General features: G+C 50.1%; 1 protein-coding gene across 6 annotated transcripts in view; it reads left to right on the forward strand.

The window, feature by feature from the left end:
- Nucleotides 1-18,958, forward strand: part of LOC119966976 (dynein heavy chain 8, axonemal-like) — a 1,648,910-nt gene that overhangs the window by 1,394,328 nt on the left and 235,624 nt on the right. For all 6 annotated transcript variants that reach the window (XM_038798944.1, XM_038798946.1, XM_038798947.1 and 3 more), the window contains one exon: nt 10,131-10,234. In XM_038798944.1, coding sequence (XP_038654872.1) covers nt 10,131-10,234 — 104 coding nt within the window. The remainder of the gene's footprint in view (nt 1-10,130; nt 10,235-18,958) is intronic.

Genomic DNA, 18,958 nt, shown 5'->3' on the forward strand with positions numbered 1-18,958 from the left:
GACCACGACCACAGCTCCCGGAGTCACGGACGACCACCGAACCAACGTCACCGGCGCCGCTGCACAGGTCCGGCAGGATACCGAAAGCACCCATCCGGCTGATCGAGTCAATTTGATGGACATTATGGACTTTCATGTTCTGCACATGTTCCTTGCCGATGTTTTTTATTATTATTACTATGGTTATTGTTTTTTTCTTTTGTACACTGTGTATAGCATGGTTTTCTTGCACGTTCGTCATGGGCCAGTGGGCAGCCATAGTTACCTCGGTAATACCCGAGAAGGTCTCTAGCCATACTACCAGTTTTATGGGCCATACGCTCCCTGCCCCCGTCTCTCCCGCCACTCCTTCACACCCCCCCCCCGCTTCTTTCTCCACAAGGGGTGAATGTGGTAGTATGGTTAGAGAGATCATATTACCGGAGAACCAGGCTGCCATTGGTACAGCAGCCTCCCTGCCCATTGGACCAGGCAATTCATGTGCCTTTCTGCCAATTGGTTGTGGCTGGTCATGTGACTCCCTGCCGATTGGCTGAGAGGTTGGTAGCTCCGCCTACAAGGCGGGGTATAAGAGTTTGTGTAGGCTGGCAGTCAGCCTTTCTCTGTACGACCACTGCCGGGCTCGAGTCCAGTTGATGGTGCATCAGTGACCACCTTTTAAAATGTTAGTTTTCTGTATATAATGGCCGGAATTCTCTATTTCCGTCGGCAGCGCATTCCCACCAATGGGGTGGCTTCAATGGGAAATCCCAGGAGCAGAGAACCCCACCACCAGCGAATGACTCATCGCCGAGAAAGACGGCGGAGACTGGAGAATGCAGCCAATATTCTGAACAATTGCCGGTGAGCACTGAGATACCTGGATACTGGCTTTAGGAGTATCTAGCATGGGAGGAGGATGCTGTTATCCTGAGAGGGTTTATCAGGTACTTCTTGCAAGGAGCCAAAGTCATTTTCCTGGGCAGCAGCTCAGTATTCCCAGGAAGACTGCAGATGCACAATCTCAGTCTACTGCACGCAAGGGTGAGCCACCGTATATCTACTCAACTTAACAGTACTACCTCGTATACGGGGGCCCTAGCCATGCTAGATTGAATGTACGTGAGGCCCATCAACGAGGTCTATGCGCGCCACATTTTTACGACCCGCCGCCAGCACCCCGAGGAGTCATTGGATGAATTCCTGCGGGAATTAAAGACTTTAGCTCGGGACTATAATTACCAAGCTGTATCAGCCGAACAGCATATGGAGCTCGCCGTCAGGGGGCTCAGGTCAAACTATGTGCGCCAGGGGTTGCTTGAAAAAGGGGCCCAGAATTTGGAGGACACTGTAGAATTGCCGACTACCATGGAGGTCTCGTTCTGCAGCCTCACCTCGTTCCCTGCGGACCAAGCGACCCCATCCTGGGCCCCCGACCAGCGACTGCCCCAGGCCTGCGCCACGCGGCCACCCACCCACTACGCAGCTCCAGTGTGCCATTTTTACGGACAGCCCCAGCACCCACAGCAGTACTGCCCGGCCCGCAACGCGACCTGCAGCAGCTGCGGTCGCAAGGGACAATATGCCCGGGTCTGCCTGGCAAAGAAATCCCCCTCTCCAAACTCTCCCGCAGCCCAGAGCACTCATTTTCAAAACTCACAGAATCACAGGCTGCGGCCTGTACTCCGACTCCGCCCCCACCCGACACGTGCGACTCATGGGGGCCGCCATCTTGGCAACCCCCCTCCACGCGGCCAGCCACGTGTGACTCATGGGGGCCGCCATCTTCCTCGCCGCCCGCCACGTGCGATCCACGGGGGCGGCCATCTTGGGATCCATCCTCTTCAAACTCTGAAACTCACCTCGACGACTACGAACTCAGAGGGCAGTCATCAAGGGCCACTCCAGCACAGCTGATCGAGCCGTCGATTACCCACAACTCAGCGCGGTCACGTTGGACCAGTCGCGTCCAAAGAACCTCCGCAATTCAATGATGACCGTTAAAATCAACGGGTAGAGGACACCGTGCCTCTTCGACTCCGGGAGCACCGAGAGCTTCGTACACCCAGATCTGGTAAGACACTGTTCGCTCCCTGTTTTTCCTGCACGGCAAACTATCTCCCTCGCCTCGGGCTCACACTTTGTTCACCTCCAAGGGCGCACCGCTGCGACCCTAAAGATCCAGGGCACTAACTACGCTAACTTCCAGCTATACGTGCTCCCCGAACTCTGCACCCCACTCTTACTGGGACTCGACTTCCAGTGCAACCTCAAAAGCCTCACACTCAGCTTCGGCGGGCCCTTGCCCCCACTCACTATCTGCAGCCTCGCTATGCTAAAAATCGACTCCCCCCTCCACTCTTTGCCAATCTCACGCCGGACTGCAGACCTGTAGCCACTCGCAGCAGGCGATACAGCCTGCAGGACAGGGTGTTTATCAGAACCTAGGTCCATAGGCTTCTACGTGAGGGGATCATAGAGGCCAGTAACAGCCCCTGGAGAGCTCAGGTGGTGGTCGTCAAGAACGGGTAAAAATTCCGAATGGTAGTGGACTATAGCCAAACCATTAATCGGTTCACGCTCCTTGATGCGTACCCCCTCCCCAGGATTGCAGACATGGTGAACCAGATCGCCCATTATAAAGTCTTCTCCACGGTGGATCTGAAGTCTGCATATCACCAGCTCCCAATCCGCCCGGAGGACCACCACTACATGACGTTCGAGGTCGACGGCCGCCTCTTCCACTTCCTCCGGGTTCCCTTTGGCATCACGAATGGGGTCTCGGTGTTCCAAAGAACAATGGACCGAATGGTGGACCAGTACAGGCTGCGGGCCACGTTTCCGTACTTGGATAACGTCACCATCTGCGGCCATGATCAGCAGGACCATGACGCTAACCTCCATCAATTTCTCCAGACTGCCCAGAAACTCAACCTCACGTATAACACGGAGAAATGCGTTTTCCGCACGACCAGGCTAGCCATCCTCGGCTATGTCGTGGAAAACGGAGTCCTGGGCCCCGACCCGGACCGCATGCAACTCCCTCTCTTGCAACTCCCTCTCCCTCATTGTCCCAGGGCCATCAAAAGGTGCCTGGGGTTTTTCTCATATTATGCCCAGTGGGTCCCTCAGTATGCGGACAAAGCCCGCCCACTATTTAAGGCCACACTCTTTCCTCTGTCAGCTGAGGCTCGCCAGGCCTTCACCTGCATCAAGGAGGATATCGCCAAAGCGGCCATGCGGGCGGTGGATGAATCCGTCCCCTTCCAGGTAGAGAGCGATGCCTCAGAGGTCGCTCTCTACGCCACACTAAATCAGGCAGGGAGACCAGTCGCCTTTTTCTCCCGAACCCTCTCCGCTTCGGAACTTCAACACTCCTCGGTCGAAAAGGAAGCACAAGCCATCATGGAAGCTATACGTCACTGGAGGCACTACCTCGCAGGTAGGAGGTTCAGCCTCATCACCAACCAAAGATCGGTTGCCTTTATGTTTGACAACTCACAAAGGGGCAAAATTAAAAACGATAAGATCCTACGGTGGAGGATCGAACGCTCCACCTACAAGTACAATTTGATGTACCGACCGGGGAAGCTCAACGAGCCCCCAGATACCCTGTCCCGCGGCACGTGCGCCAGCGCGCAAGACGACTGCCTGAAAGCTATCCACAATGACCTCTGCCACCCGGGGGTCACCCGGCTCGCCCACTACGTCAAGGCCCGAAATCTGCCTTTCTCCACCGAGGAGGTAAAAGCCATCACCAGGGATTGCCCAATCTGTGCGGAGTGCAAACCGCACTTCTATAGACCAGACAGGGCCCACCTGGTAAAGGCCTCCCGGCCCTTTGAACACCTGAGCATCGATTTCAAAGGGCCACTCCCCTCGACCAATCGGAATGTGTACTTTCTAAACGTAATAGACGAGTTCTCCCACTTCCCCTTTACTATCCTGTGCCCCGATATGACCTCCCACACAGTCATTAGGGCCCTGCACAGCATCTTCACCCTGTTTGGTTTCCCCAGCTATGCGCACAGCGACAGGGGTTCGTCCTTTATGAGCGACGAGCTGCGTCAGTACCTGCTCGACAAGGGCATTGCCTCGAGCAGGACTACCAGCTATAACCCCAGGGGGAACGGGCAGGTAGAGAGGGAGAATGCGACGGTCTGGAAGACCGTCCTACTGACCCTCCGGTCCAGGAATCTCCCGACCTCCCATTGGCAGGAGGTCCTCCCCGACGCGCTCCATGCTATTAGGTCCCTCCTATGCACAGCCACCAGCCAGACCCCTCTCAAGCGGCTATTTGTTTTTTCCAGGGGCACTACCACGGGGGATTCGCTCCCAGCATGGTTGAAGACACCGGGCCTGGTTCTTCTCCGTAAGCACGTCCGGACCCACAAAACTGACCCACTCGCAGAGAGAGTGCTCCTACTCCACTCCAACCCCCAATATGCGTTCATCGAATACCCTGACGGCCGTCAGGACACTGTTTCCCTCCGGGACCTGGCACCTGCAGGTTCCAGCTCCGACACTACTACCGTCGAGGTATCCCTCACACTACACCCCACCCAACCCCCCGCGCCCGGCGCCCCCACACCTGCAGGTTCACTGCCCGTGCTCCGCGCCCCCGCGCCTGTGGTTTTCCGGTGCTCCCCGTCACCAGTCGAACCAGTCGGGTACGAAGCTCAGACCGAATCACCCCCGGAGTCCACCATGGTACCCTCGTCGACCTCCACCACCCAGCCACCAGAAGAGGCTGCAACCCCGGTGCTTCGCAGAACTCTGAGGATGACTCGGCCGCCGGACCGGCTCAATTTGTAGGCCCATCGCCCCCGCCGGACTTGATTTTTTTACAGGGGGTGAATGTGGTGAATCACAATCTAGTAATTCACACTGTGTTATATTGTATGTGTTGTGTTCTTGTAAGCTCGGTATACGAGCAGTTGCGCGGCTCTGCCCATAGGGGGAGATGAGGAGTTTGTACTGGGCTCCACCCTTGGCTCCGCCCATGGTTCCGCCCATGGCTCCTCCCACTAACTGGAAGTATAAAGCTTTGCAGGCGTGAGCCTGCCTGCCAGTTCATCGCCTCGCAGGCAGGCTCTGTTGTAAGACTATTAAAACCACTGTTCACTTCCAACCACGTGTCTTGTGAATTGATGGTCACATCAATAGGGAATGACATATTGGTATCGCTTGAAGATTAGCTAGCTAATTGGAAACAAAGAGTTGGCATTAATGGATCATTTTCTAGTTGGCAGGAATTGATGAGTGGCGTACCACAGGGACTTCAACTGTTTACAATTCCTATAAATAACTTGGATGAAGGGGCCAATGGTATGGTTGTTAAATTTGCGGATAACATAATGATAGGCACTAAAGTAAGCTCCGAAGAGGACATAAAGAGGTTAAAAAAATGGTATAGATAGGTTACGTGAGTGGGCAAAGATTTGAGAAATGAAGGGAAATGTGGGAAAATGCGAAATTGCATTTTTGGCAAGATGAATTAAAAAGAAGCACATTATCTAAATGGCGAGATATTGCAGATCTCTGAGGTGCAGAGGGATCTGAATGTACTAGTGCATGAATCACAAAAGATTAGTCTGCAGGAATAGCAAGGATTACTAATAAAATGTAATCATTCATTGCAAGGAGAATTGAATTACATACGGAATTGGTGATTCCACAACTGGAGAACTGTGTTCATTGTTGGTCACTGTTGCTGCCCTTTGCTGGTATCAACTAATGGCACAGGCATATTAGTCCTCAAGAGTTGAATGAATACAATTTTATTATTTCACTCAGACTTTAGCTATGTGCTCATTTATAAAGTTACATAAGTTTCAAGACTCACAACCTGAACCAAAATATACTGCCTGATAGAGGGAACTTGACTTGGCTTACTTTGACAAAAAGTCATCCAGACTTGAAGCATTAGCTCTCTTCCCTCTCCACAGATGTGGTCAGACCTGCTAAGATTGTCCCATATTTTCTGTTTTATTTCTGAAGCTACCTCTTTAAAATCCTAAAATGTAGGCCAGCAAGTCCCAGAGATTTATCTGATTCAGTTTATCCACTCATTTTAATTACTTTAATTTCTTCATTCTTTTTAGCTCCTAAGTTATCCTTTAGTTTATCTATTTTATTGTGGATTGAAACATAGAAAATAGGAACTGGAGGAGGCCATTCGGCCCTTCGAGCCTGCTCTGTCATTCATTATGATCATGACTGATCATTCAACTCAATAGCCTAATTCTGCTTTCCCTTCCATATCCTTTGATTCCCTTCGCCCTAAGTGCTATATCTAACCACTGCCGGTTTTCCTCAGTTTGCTGGACAGTTGGTTTGTGATGCAGAGCGAGGCCAGCAGTATGGAGTCAATTTTTACCTGCTGAGGTTATTCATGAAGGTCCCGCCTTCTCAGCTTTGCCCCTCGGCTGAGGTGTGGTAATCCTCAGGTTAAATCACCATCAGTCAGCTCTCCCTCTCAAAGGGAAAAGCAGGCTAAGGTCATCTGGGACAATGGTGACTTTACCTCACCTTTAGATCTAACGGCTTCTAACATTTTGGCCTCAGTTACTTCCTGTGGTGATGAATTCCACAGGCCAACCTCTCTCTGGATAAAGAATGTTCTCATTATCTCTGTCCTAAATAGTCTACCCCGTATCTTCAGACTGTGACCCCTGGTTCTGGACACACCCACCATCTGGAACATCCTTATGCATCTATCATAGAACATAGAACAGTAAAGCACAGAAACAGGCCCTTCGGCCCTCAATGTTGTGCCGAGCCATGATCACCCTACTCAAACCCACGTATCCACCCTATACCTGTAACCCAACAACCCCCCCCCCCCCCCTTAACCTTACTTTTATTAGGACACTACAGGCAATTTAGCATGGCCAATCCACCTAACCCGCACATCTTTGGACTGTGGGAGGAAACCGGAGCACCCGGAGGAAACCCACGCACACAGGGGGAGGACGTGCAGACTCCACACAGACAGTGACCCAGCCGGGAATCGAACCTGGGACCCTGGAGCTGTGAAGCATTTATGCTAACCACCATGCTACCCTGCTGCTATCCTGTGTGGTCCTGTTAGAATTTTATCAGTTTCTATGAGGTCCTCCTCATTCTTCTGAACTCCAGCGAATGCAATCCTAACCGATTCAATCTCTCCTCATATGTCCATCCTGCCATCTCGGGAATCAGTCTGGTAAACCTTTCCTGCACTCCCTTTAAAGCAACAACATCCTTTCTCAGATAAGGAAACCAAAACTGCACACAATATTCCAGGTGTTGCCTCACCAAGGCCCTGTGTAATTGTAGCAAGACATCCCTACTCCTGTACTCAAATCATCTCACTATGATGGCCACATACCATTTGCCTCCTTTACCGCCTGCTGTACCTGCATGCTAATCTTCAGAGATGCCTTGCCTCTACAGTGTAATTTGACTCCAATCAGAGTCGACTTGCCAGCCAATCAGTCACATCTCTTATGACACCGTGGGCTAGTCCATGGTCAATTCCAGCTCCACAGATCCCAGACTCCCAGCACAAATGAATTAATCAGTAATTTGTATAGAGTTTCTGTGATCTTTCAAACCTTGACTGCTCCAGTAACTTGCAGAAACCAGTTTTGTAAATGAAACACAACAACTGTTTATTGATAACATCAATAGAGAGAAGGTATGCATAATGGCCAGCTAATCTACTACTCCCCCCCCCCCCCCCCTTTACCATCCTACACAAACACACAAAAGACGGACACACACAGAGGGAAGGGGGTGGTAAATATAAGAGAAGATTAATGTGTGATGGAAGATGAGGGGCCCCGCAAGGCTGCATACTTAGCCCCCTACTATATTCCCTGTGCACACATGATTGTGTGGCAAAATATGGCTCCAACTCCACGTACATGTTTGCTGTCGACACATAGTGGGTCGATCTCGAACAACGATGAGTCAGAATACAGGAGGGAGATATAGAACCTAGTGGAGTGGTGTAACGACAACAATCTATCCCTCAATGCCAGCAATACTAAAGAGCTAGTCATTCAAATTCCTATGTGTGCACATCACCAAAAATCTGTCCTGGTCCACCCACGTCGACGCTACGACAAAGAAAGCACAACAGCACCTATACATCCTCAGGAAACTTAAGAAATTTGGCATGTCCACATTAACTCTTCTCAACATTTATAGGTGCTGCATAGAAAGCATCCTATCTGGCTGCATCACAGCCTGGTGTGGCAACTGCTCGGCCCAAGACCGGAAGAAACTATCGAGTCATGAACACCGCCCAGTCCATCACACGAACCTGCCTCCCATCCATTGACTCCATCTACACATCCTGCTGCCTGGGGAAAGGGGGCAGCATCATCAAAGACCCCTCCCATCCGGCTTACTCACTCTTCCAACTTCTTCCATCGGGCAGGAGGTACAAAAGTCTGAGACCACGCACTAACAAATTCAAAAACAGCTTCTTCCCCACTGTTACCAGACTCCTAAACGACCCTCTTATGGACTGATCTGATCTCTTCATGCATCTTTTCTACCGCGTAGTACGACACCCAATGTCTATGTCTATGTATTTATATAATATATTTTATGTTTGCCCGATTATGTATTTTCTTTTCATGTACGGGATGATCTGTCTGAGCTGCACGCAAAACAATACTTTTCGCTGTACCTCGCGACACATGACGATAAACAAATCCAATCCAATCGCTTCGGATGTTGAAGTTTTTTTTTAGTTGACTATCCCTGAAGGATGCGAAGTGATTGAGAACCGCCGGTAGAATGAATTACGAGTGTCTTCTCGCTGGAACCTTCAGGCAGAACTCTCAGGTTGTGGGATCCCCTCTGGGGATTCACTTTAACTTGTATTAACCTGGGCCTTGACTCTCACGATCCACCTCGGGTCCGGTTAATTATGACTTGCTCCCAACTCCACCAGAATAACTGTCAGCCTCACTGGGAAGACTAGAGTTCTCCTCACGAGATTTCAAAAAGGACTTTTTCAACCACTGACCCTGCTCAGTAAGTGGCTGGTTTGGATCCTGAAGATTACTTGTCTCCACTCAAAGCTAGCTCTCAGCTTGGATTTTAATCTTACTTAGTATACAGTTTCCTCAGAATGTCTACCAGCTCGGCTGAGAAGAAAACAGAGCCTCCAAGTGGGGTGTTTCAGAGAGATTTACCCGAGAGAGAGAGACAGAGGGGGAGAGAGATTCTAAAAGAGCTTCCATCCGCTCTTAAAAACGAAACTGAAAGCCAACGCACAGTCTCACAAAATAAGGAACATTCCGGAACAATTAGCACCAAGAGCCAGGAAAATAAATGAGTCCATTAGCTGACAGCCAAGTCCACCAAGATGTGTCATCATTGATGTCAGAGTAGAACCACAGCCTGCTGTTACCTCTTGGTTTTGAATTAAAGGTGAAATTCATCTTAAAGGCACAGGCAATTTTTTCCAGGTCCAGAAATTATAAAAATCAAAATAATAGGAAATAAAGGAAAACAAGGGACTGACAAGGATTTACAGGAGGATCCCTACACTTCTCACACAGTATAAATTTGTTGATTTCACTTACTTTATATTCTTGCGAATGTCCTGATGAGTAGAAGATGAAAACTTCAATGAAAAAATGTCTCTCTTTTCAGCAATTCTCATGCTCTGTACTAACAAATGACTATGTTCTAAGGGGTATTACAGCCTCCCAGAACAGTGTCCAGGTACCTTTCTTCGTCCTGCAATTCAGACTTTGAGACTAAGTTACTTAAGCTGCAGACATCTGCTCCACATCTGGTTGTCAGGGTTTGAAACATATTGCACAGATTTACACATGTTGCAGCCATGTCCCACCACCATACCTGCCATATCTGTCTAATCTTACTTATTTATTCGATTAGTCAATAGCTAATGGAGGTAACAAATCAAAAATATATTTTTTAAAGCGCTTCTTTCCCCTGCACCAAATTCCAGCACCTCCTCCCCAGATCACTCTGTGCTTCTTCACTCTGTGCGGTAGCAAAGCAGTCTTGTGTTGTCACTGTCTGAAGGGTGCTGAAGGTTTCTGCAGCAGACCTTTATTGTCATGCGAAAATAGAAAAGGAAACTTCAGTGACATGCGTCAGTTCTTAACATCTTATTGCAGGCCTCTCCAAACTTCTGGAAGCTACAGAATCAGTGGCTATTCTCGCACAAGAGCTTGCACATAAAGAAAAGGAGCTGGCAGTGGCATCACGTAATGCAGATAAGGTTGGTGTGCATTAAAGTTTCATATTTAATATCATGTATCACATCTTGTCACATTCCGATACATTTCAGATGATCAAACCTTTATAGTTAAAATCACGAGACATGCAGTTTTGTTTGTTATAAAAAATATTAGTTCAAATGAAAATGATTGTGACTAGAAGAGAACTTGCAAATGGGGGCAATTCTCCAATATTGGGATCAAGAGTTTGCGCCGTCGTTAACGCCGTCGCGTTTCACGACGGCGCGAACCGGGCCCGGTCATGAACGATTCTGGCCCCCCACAGGGGGGCTGGAGCGGTTCACACCACACCAGCCTCCTCTCGCGGCACCAAATGGGCGCCGCGCCAACCCGGGCATGCGCAGTTGGGCCAGCTCAATCCTGCACATGCGCAGTTGGGCCACGCCAACCTGCGCATGCGCGGGGAACTTCTAAAGCGTGCCGGCCCCGACTCAAGGTGGAGTCGGTGTTCAGGGGTAGGCCCGGGAGGGGAGAGGCCTGCCTGCCGATCGGTGGGCCCCGATCATGGGCCAGACCCCATCGGAGGCCCCCCCCCCCAGTGAAGGAGGGCGCGCCCCCCCCCCCTCCCCCCCCCGACCGTTCCCGCAAAGTTCCCGCCGGCAGCGACCAGAGGTGAACGGCACCAGCGGGACTCTGTCACATCGGCGCGGCCGCTCGGCCCATCCGGGCCGGAGAATCGGCAGCTCCGCCAATTCCAGCGGACCGCGACCGGCGCCATGCAAAACGCGCCGGCACAAATGGCGCCGATTCTCCGCACATCGGAGAATCGCACGCTGGCGTCGGGGCATTGTTGCGCCGATTCTCTCTGGCCCGCCCCGTGTCTCAGAGAGTTTCCCCCATAGTTTCTGTCTGCATGATATGACAAAAAAGTTCACTACATTTAAAGTAATGATTGCAGTTTATGAAATATAAACCTCCTGTTGATTACCACTTCCAATAGCTGATGAATCAGTGCACCTCCATATTAAACACCACATAGAATAGACATTGAGGCTTATAAGGGTATTGATGTATTCTGGGTGATGTCGTCACCAAAGGTAGCACCATTGACTGAGTTGGCTGAGTACTAAAGGACGTATCTGCAAGACTAGGCCTGCAGCACACGGTGAGAGATCCAAAGTGAGGGAAAATCTTACTTGACATTGTCCTCACTTTCAGAGAACTGTTGAAATAATAGGGTAATGATAGCGGGGGATTTCAACTTTCCCAACATTAACTGGGGCAGTTATGGTGTGAAAGGCTTAGAGGAAGCGAAATTCTTAAAATGCATCCAGGAGGATATTTTAAGCCTTCACGTAAAAGACCTACAAGAGAGGCGGTGGTCCTGGACTTAATTTTCAGTAACAAAGCTGGGCAAGTGGTTGAAGTATCAGTGGGAAAGCATTTTGCAGACAGTGATCATAACTCAGTTAGTTTCAAGATTGCTGTGGAAAAGGAGAAGAATGGACCCAAAATCAAAGTTCTAAACTGGGGGAAGGCCGATTTGGCCAGAATGGACTGAGAGCAGTCCAAAGATCTGTGACAGAACAGTTCAAGAAGGAAATAGGGAGAGTACAAGGCCAAGATAAAGGGTGGGACCAACAAATCCAGTGAACCCTGGATATCAAGGGATATGCAGCATTGGATAAAGAGAAAAAGGGAGGCTTATGGCAGATATTAAGGGCTGAAAACAGAGAAGCCCTAGAGGCATAGAGAATGTGCAAGAGGGAACTTATAGAAGAGCAAAAAAGGGACATGAAAGGATACTGGCAGGTAAAATAAAGGAAAATCCTAAGTAGTTTGACAGGTACATTAAGGGTAACTAGGGAAAGAGTAACTCATGAGAGGGTATAGATATCAGGGAGAAGGACTTAACAGGGACAGCTTCCATGTCAGCAGACAATTAATTGGCTGTTGCTGAGAACATGTGGTTCTGGGGCCTGTAAATGACCAAAGTGGTATTACCTCCAAACCCACCTCTTTGGTCCCGTTGTTGGTACCCAATGTCAGTCAGGAATTCAGCCCATGATTACCAGTGAAATGAAATGAAAATCGCTTATTGTCACAAGTAGGCTTCAATGAAGTTACTGTGAAAATCCCCTAGTCGCCACATTCCGGCGCCTGTTCAGGGAGGCTGGCACAGGAATTGAACCCACGCTGCTGGCCTTGGTCTGTTTTACAAGCCAGCTATTTAGTCCACTGTGCTAAACCAGCCCCGCTGCTCTGCATTTTGGTCCAGGAGTTTTTTCACATGTCCTAGATGTTTCACTGGTGACCTGTGTGTCCACGTGTGGAAGCAATATGCCTTCCTGTAACCTCTGCTAAGCAACTGTCCCCATTCACAACCAACAAGATAGTACAGCTGGAACCAAGAACTCCGTGGGGCTGATTTAAGCTTTTGGCAGTAATAGGAAAATAGATGACAGTGGATCAGCTCACCCTCATATCTGCACCAATTTTCATTTGAAAGAAAAGTAGCGTGCAGTGTATAGCAATTGGCCAGTCCACTGTCACTCATTTTTCATCTACTTCCAAGAATCGACCCAAACTTGTCTGTGGTATAGCAATGAAGAGTTTGTCATTATGAGGACAATTTAACTGGATCTGTCATTCAGAAAGGGGATACTAGTGCCCCCAAATTACAAATAAAATTACAAACAAATTCCTGTCCCTGAGCTGGCATCCTGAATGAGGCCAACCACTAGATGACCAGATTGCTTGCCTGTTTTAAAATTTAGATACTTTTAAGTTTTGTTCACTAATCACTACACAATGTTTAGCATCATGTGTGCTTCCTCAAACATTGAAGCAGTCCATGTCCAAATTCAGCAAGACCTGGAAAAATATTCAGACGAGTGACAAGTAACATTCGTACAATGTTCATCTCCCAACAAGAGAGGATCGAGCAACCGCCCCTTGACATTCAATGGCATCACCATCGCTGAATCCCCCACAATCAACATCCTGGGGATTACCAATAATCAGAAACTGAACTGGACTAGCCACATTAATACTGTGGCTACCAGGGTAGGTCAAAGGCTAGGAATCCTACAGCAAGTTAATCATCTCCTGACTCCCCAAAGCATGTCCAACTCTACAAGGCACAAGTCAAGAGTGTGATAAAATATTGTCCACTTGTCTGGATAAATGCAGCTCCAACAAAAGGCTTGACATTATCCAGGATGATGCAACCTGCATTATCGCTCCCCCTTTCACAAACATTCAATCCCTCCACCATTAACTAACAGTGGCAGCTGTGTGTACCATCTACAAGATGCATCTCCTGATTCCCCAAAGCCTGTCCACAATGATTGTGATGGATTACTGACAACTTGCCTGGATGAGTGCAGCAATGAATAGGAACACCAAGACTCAGAGTAATGCAATAAAAATCTGGAATTAAAAGGCTAATTATTACCATTAAACCATTGCTGATTGTTGTTGAACCCAACTGGTTCACTAATCTCTTTAGGTAAGGAAATCTGCTGTCCTTAACCAAGTCCGGATTGGCCTACATGTGACTCAGATCCACAGCAATCTGGTTGACTCTTAAATGCTTTCTGAAATGGCCTAGCCACTAAATTCAAAGAAATTAGGGATGAGCAATAGATGCTGGCCGAGCCAGCTACTCCCACAGCTCCAACAAAACTCAAGAAGTTTTACACTCTCAGGCAAGACAATCAATCCTTTCACAGCAAGCACCCCTTCACAGAAATTGTCTCTGCTTCACAGAAAATCCTGTCCCCCCCCCCCGCCACCCTTCACAGTAAGTTCCTCCTTTCACAATCAGGTGTTCCTGATTGTGGGCTGAAACCCAACCCCCCGCTTCAGATGCAGGTGTTCCCCTTCACAGGCAGGTCCTCCCCCCTTCAAGTTTACCCCGCTTCGCAAGCAAGACCACCCGTCTTCGCAAGCAAGACCACTCGTCTTCGCAAGCAAGACCACCACCCTTCGCCGGAAAGACGACATCCTTCGTGGGAAAGACCACCCCTACACAGGAAAGACCACCCACTTCGCAGGAAAGGCCAACCCCCTTCGCAGGAATGACGACCCCTTTTGCAGGAAAGACCACCCCCCTGTGTAGGAAAGACAACCCCCTTCGCAGGAATGACGACCCCTTTTGCAGGAAAGACGACCCCTTTCGCAGGGAAGACAACCCCCTTCGCAGGAAAGACCACCCCCTTTACAGGAAAGACCACACCCCTTCCAAGAAAGACAACACCCTTCGTGGGAAAGACCACCCCTTCACAGGAAAGACCACCCCTCGTCACAGGAAAGACCACCCCCTTCGCAGGAAAGACCACCCCCTTCGCAGAAAAGACCACACTCCCTCGCAGGAAAGAGCACCAGTCTTCATAGAAAAGACTACCCCCTTCGTCGGAAAGACCACCCCTCTTCGCAGGCAAAACCATCCCATTCACAGAAAAGACCACCCTCTCCGTAAGAAGGAACTCCCATCTTTGCAGGAAAGACCACCCCCTTCGTGGGAAAGACCACCCCCTTCACAGGAAAGACCACCCCCTTCGCAGGAAAGACCACCCCCTTCACAGGAAAGACCACCCCCTTCGCAGGAAAGACCACCCCCTTCACAGAAAAGACCACTCCCTTTGCAGGAAAGACCAACCCTTCACAAGAAAGACCACCCTCTTTGCAGGAAAGACCACCCTCTTTGCAGGAAAGACCACACCCTTTGTAGGAAAGACCACCCCCTTCACAGAAAAGACCACTCCCTTTGCAGGAAAGACCAATCCTTCACAAGAAAGACCACCCTCTTTGCAGGAAAGACCACACCCTTTGTAGGAAAGACCACCCCCTTCGCAGGAAAGACCACCCCCTTCACAGGAAAGACCACCCCCTTCACAGAAAAGACCACTCCCTTTGCAGGAAAGACCAACCCTTCACAAGAAAGACCACCCTCTTTGCAGGAAAGACCACCCTCTTTGCAGGAAAGACCACACCCTTTGTAGGAAAGACCACCCCCTTTGCAGGAAAGACCACCCCCTTCGCAGGAAAGACCACCCCCTTCACAGAAACGACCACTCCCTTTGCAGGAAAGACCAACCCTTCACAGGAAAGACCGCCCTCTTTGCAGGAAAGACCACCCTCTTTGCAGGAAAGACCACACCCTTTGTAGGAAAGACCACCCCCTTCGCAGGAAAGACGACACCCTTCGTGGGAAAGACCACCCCCTACACAGGAAAGACCACCCACTTCGCAGGAAAGACCAACCCCCTTCGCAGGAATGACGACCCCTTTTGCAGGAAAGACCACCCCCCTGTGTAGGAAAGACAACCCCCTTCGCAGGAATGACGACCCCTTTTGCAGGAAAGACCACCCCCTGTGTAGGAAAGACAACCCCCTTCGCAGGAAAGACGACCCCTTTCGCAGGAAAGACGACCCCTTTTGCAGGAAAGACCACCCCCTGTGTAGGAAAGACAACCCCCTTTGCAGGAAAGGCCACTCCCTTCACAGTAAAGACCATACCCTTTGCAAGAAAGACCACCTCCTTCGCAGGGAAGACCACTCCCTTTGTAGGAAAGACCACTCCCTTCGCTGGAAAAACCACCCCTTTGCTGGAAAGACCACCCTCTTCGCAGGAAAGACCACACCCATCGCAGGAAAGACCACCCCCTTCGCAGGAAAGACCATCCCCTTTGCAGGAAAGACCATCCCCTTTGCAGGAAAGACCACTCCCTTTACAGGAAAGACCACTCCCTTTGCAGGAAAGACCACCTCCTTCGCAGGGAAGACCATTCCCTTTGCAGGAAAGACCACTCCCTTTGCAGGAAAGACCACTCCCTTTGTAGGAAAGACTACTCCGTTCGCAGGAAAGACCATCCCCTTCGCAGGAAAGACCATCCCCTTCGCAGGAAAGACCATCCCCTTTGTAGGAAAGACTACTCCGTTCGCAGGAAAGACCATCCCCATCGCAGGAAAGACCATCCCCTTCGCAGGAAAGACCATCCCCTTCACTGGAAAGACCAGACCCTTCACAGGAAAGACCACTCACTTTGTAGGAAAGAACACTCCCTTCGCAGGAAAGACCATCCCCTTCGCTGGAAAGACTACCTCCTTCGCAGGAAAGACCAACCCTTCACAAGAAAGACCACTCCCTTTGCAGGAAAGTCCACTCCCTTTGTAGGAAAGACCATCCCCTTCGCTGGAAAGACCACTCCCTTTGTAGGAAAGACCACTCCATTTGCAGGAAAGACCACTCCCTTTGCAGGAAAGACCATTACCGTTGCAGGAAAGACGACCTCTTTCGCAGGAAAGACCAACCCTTTCGCAGGAAAAGTCACTCCCTTTGCAGGAAAGACCACTCCCTTTGTAGGAAAGACCATCCCCTTTGCAGGAAAGGCCATCCCCTTTGTAGGAAAGACCAACCCTTCACAAGAAAGACCACTCCCTTTGTAGGAAAGACCACACCCTTCGCAGGAAAGACCATCCCCTTTGCAGGAAAGACCACACCCTTCGCAGGAAAGACCACCCCCTTCACAGGAAAGACCACTCCCTTCGCAGGAAAGACCATCCCCTTCGCTGGAAAGACCACCTCCTTCGCAGGAAAGACCAACCCTTCACAAGAAAGACCACTCCCTTTGCAGGAAAGTCCACTCCCTTTGTAGGAAAGACCATCCCCTTCGCTAGAAAGACCACTCCCTTTGTAGGAAAGACCACTCCCTTTGCAGGAAAGACCACTCCCTTCGCAGGATAGACCATCCCCTTCGCTGGAAAGCCCACCTCCTTCGCAGGAAAGACCACTCCCTTTGTAGGAAAGACCACTCCATTTGCAGGAAAGACAACTCCCTTTGCAGGAAAGACCACTACCGTTGCAGGAAAGACGACCTCCTTCGCAGGAAAGACCAACCCTTTCGCAGGAAAATGCACTCCCTTTGCAGGAAATACCACTCCCTTTGGAGGAAAGACCATCCCCTTTGCAGGAAAGGCAATCCCCTTTGTAGGAAAGACCAACCCTTCACAAGAAAAACCACTCCCTTTGTAGGAAAGACCACACCCTTCGCAGGAAAGACCACCCCCTTCACAGGAAAGACCACTCCCTTTGTAGGAAAGACCACTCCCTTCGCAGGAAAGACCATCGCCTTCGCTGGAAAGACCACCTCCTTCGCAGGAAAGACCAACCCTTCACAAGAAAGACCACTCCCTTTGCAGGAAAGTCCACTCCCTTTGTAGGAAAGACCATCCCCTTCGCTGGAAAGACCACTCCCTTTGTAGGAAAGACCACTCCCTTTGCAGGAAAGACCACTACCGTTGCAGGAAAGACCAACCCTTTCGCAGGAAAAGTCACTCCCTTTGTAGGAAAGACCACTCCCTTTGTAGGAAAGACCATCCCCTTCGCTGGAACGACCACTCCCTTTGTAGGAAAGACCATCCCCTTTGCAGGAAAGGCCATCCCCTTTGTAGGAAAGACCAACCCATCACAAGAAAGACCACTCCCTTTGTAGGAAAGACCACTCCCTTTGCAGGAAAGACCACTCCCTTCGCAGGATAGACCATCCCCTTCGCTGGAAAGCCCACCTCCTTCGCAGGAAAGACCACTCCCTTTGTAGGAAAGACCACTCCATTTGCAGGAAAGACAACTCCCTTTGCAGGAAAGACCACTACCGTTGCAGGAAAGACGACCTCCTTCGCAGGAAAGACCAACCCTTTCGCAGGAAAATGCACTCCCTTTGCAGGAAATACCACTCCCTTTGGAGGAAAGACCATCCCCTTTGCAGGAAAGGCAATCCCCTTTGTAGGAAAGACCAACCCTTCACAAGAAAAACCACTCCCTTTGTAGGAAAGACCACACCCTTCGCAGGAAAGACCACCCCCTTCACAGGAAAGACCACTCCCTTTGTAGGAAAGACCACTCCCTTCGCAGGAAAGACCATCGCCTTCGCTGGAAAGACCACCTCCTTCGCAGGAAAGACCAACCCTTCACAAGAAAGACCACTCCCTTTGCAGGAAAGTCCACTCCCTTTGTAGGAAAGACCATCCCCTTCGCTGGAAAGACCACTCCCTTTGTAGGAAAGACCACTCCCTTTGCAGGAAAGACCACTACCGTTGCAGGAAAGACCAACCCTTTCGCAGGAAAAGTCACTCCCTTTGTAGGAAAGACCACTCCCTTTGTAGGAAAGACCATCCCCTTCGCTGGAACGACCACTCCCTTTGTAGGAAAGACCATCCCCTTTGCAGGAAAGGCCATCCCCTTTGTAGGAAAGACCAACCCATCACAAGAAAGACCACTCCCTTTGCAGGAAAGTCCACTCCCTTTGTAGGAAAGACCATCCCCTTCGCTGGAAAGACCACTCCCTTTGTAGGAAAGACCACTCCCTTTGCAGGAAAGACCACTCCCTTTGCAGGAAAGACCACTACCGTTGCAGGAAAGACGACCTCCTTCGCTGGAAAGACCACTCCCTTTGTAGGAAAGACCACTCCCTTTGCAGGAAAGACCACTCCCTTCGCAGGATAGACCATCCCCTTCGCTGGAAAGCCCACCTCCTTCGCAGGAAAGACCACTCCCTTTGTAGGAAAGACCACTCCATTTGCAGGAAAGACAACTCCCTTTGCAGGAAAGACCACTACCGTTGCAGGAAAGACGACCTCCTTCGCAGGAAAGACCAACCCTTTCGCAGGAAAATGCACTCCCTTTGCAGGAAATACCACTCCCTTTGGAGGAAAGACCATCCCCTTTGCAGGAAAGGCAATCCCCTTTGTAGGAAAGATCA

The sequence above is a fragment of the Scyliorhinus canicula genome, chromosome 6 (assembly GCF_902713615.1).
Source record: "Scyliorhinus canicula chromosome 6, sScyCan1.1, whole genome shotgun sequence".
Lineage (NCBI taxonomy): Eukaryota > Metazoa > Chordata > Chondrichthyes > Carcharhiniformes > Scyliorhinidae > Scyliorhinus > Scyliorhinus canicula.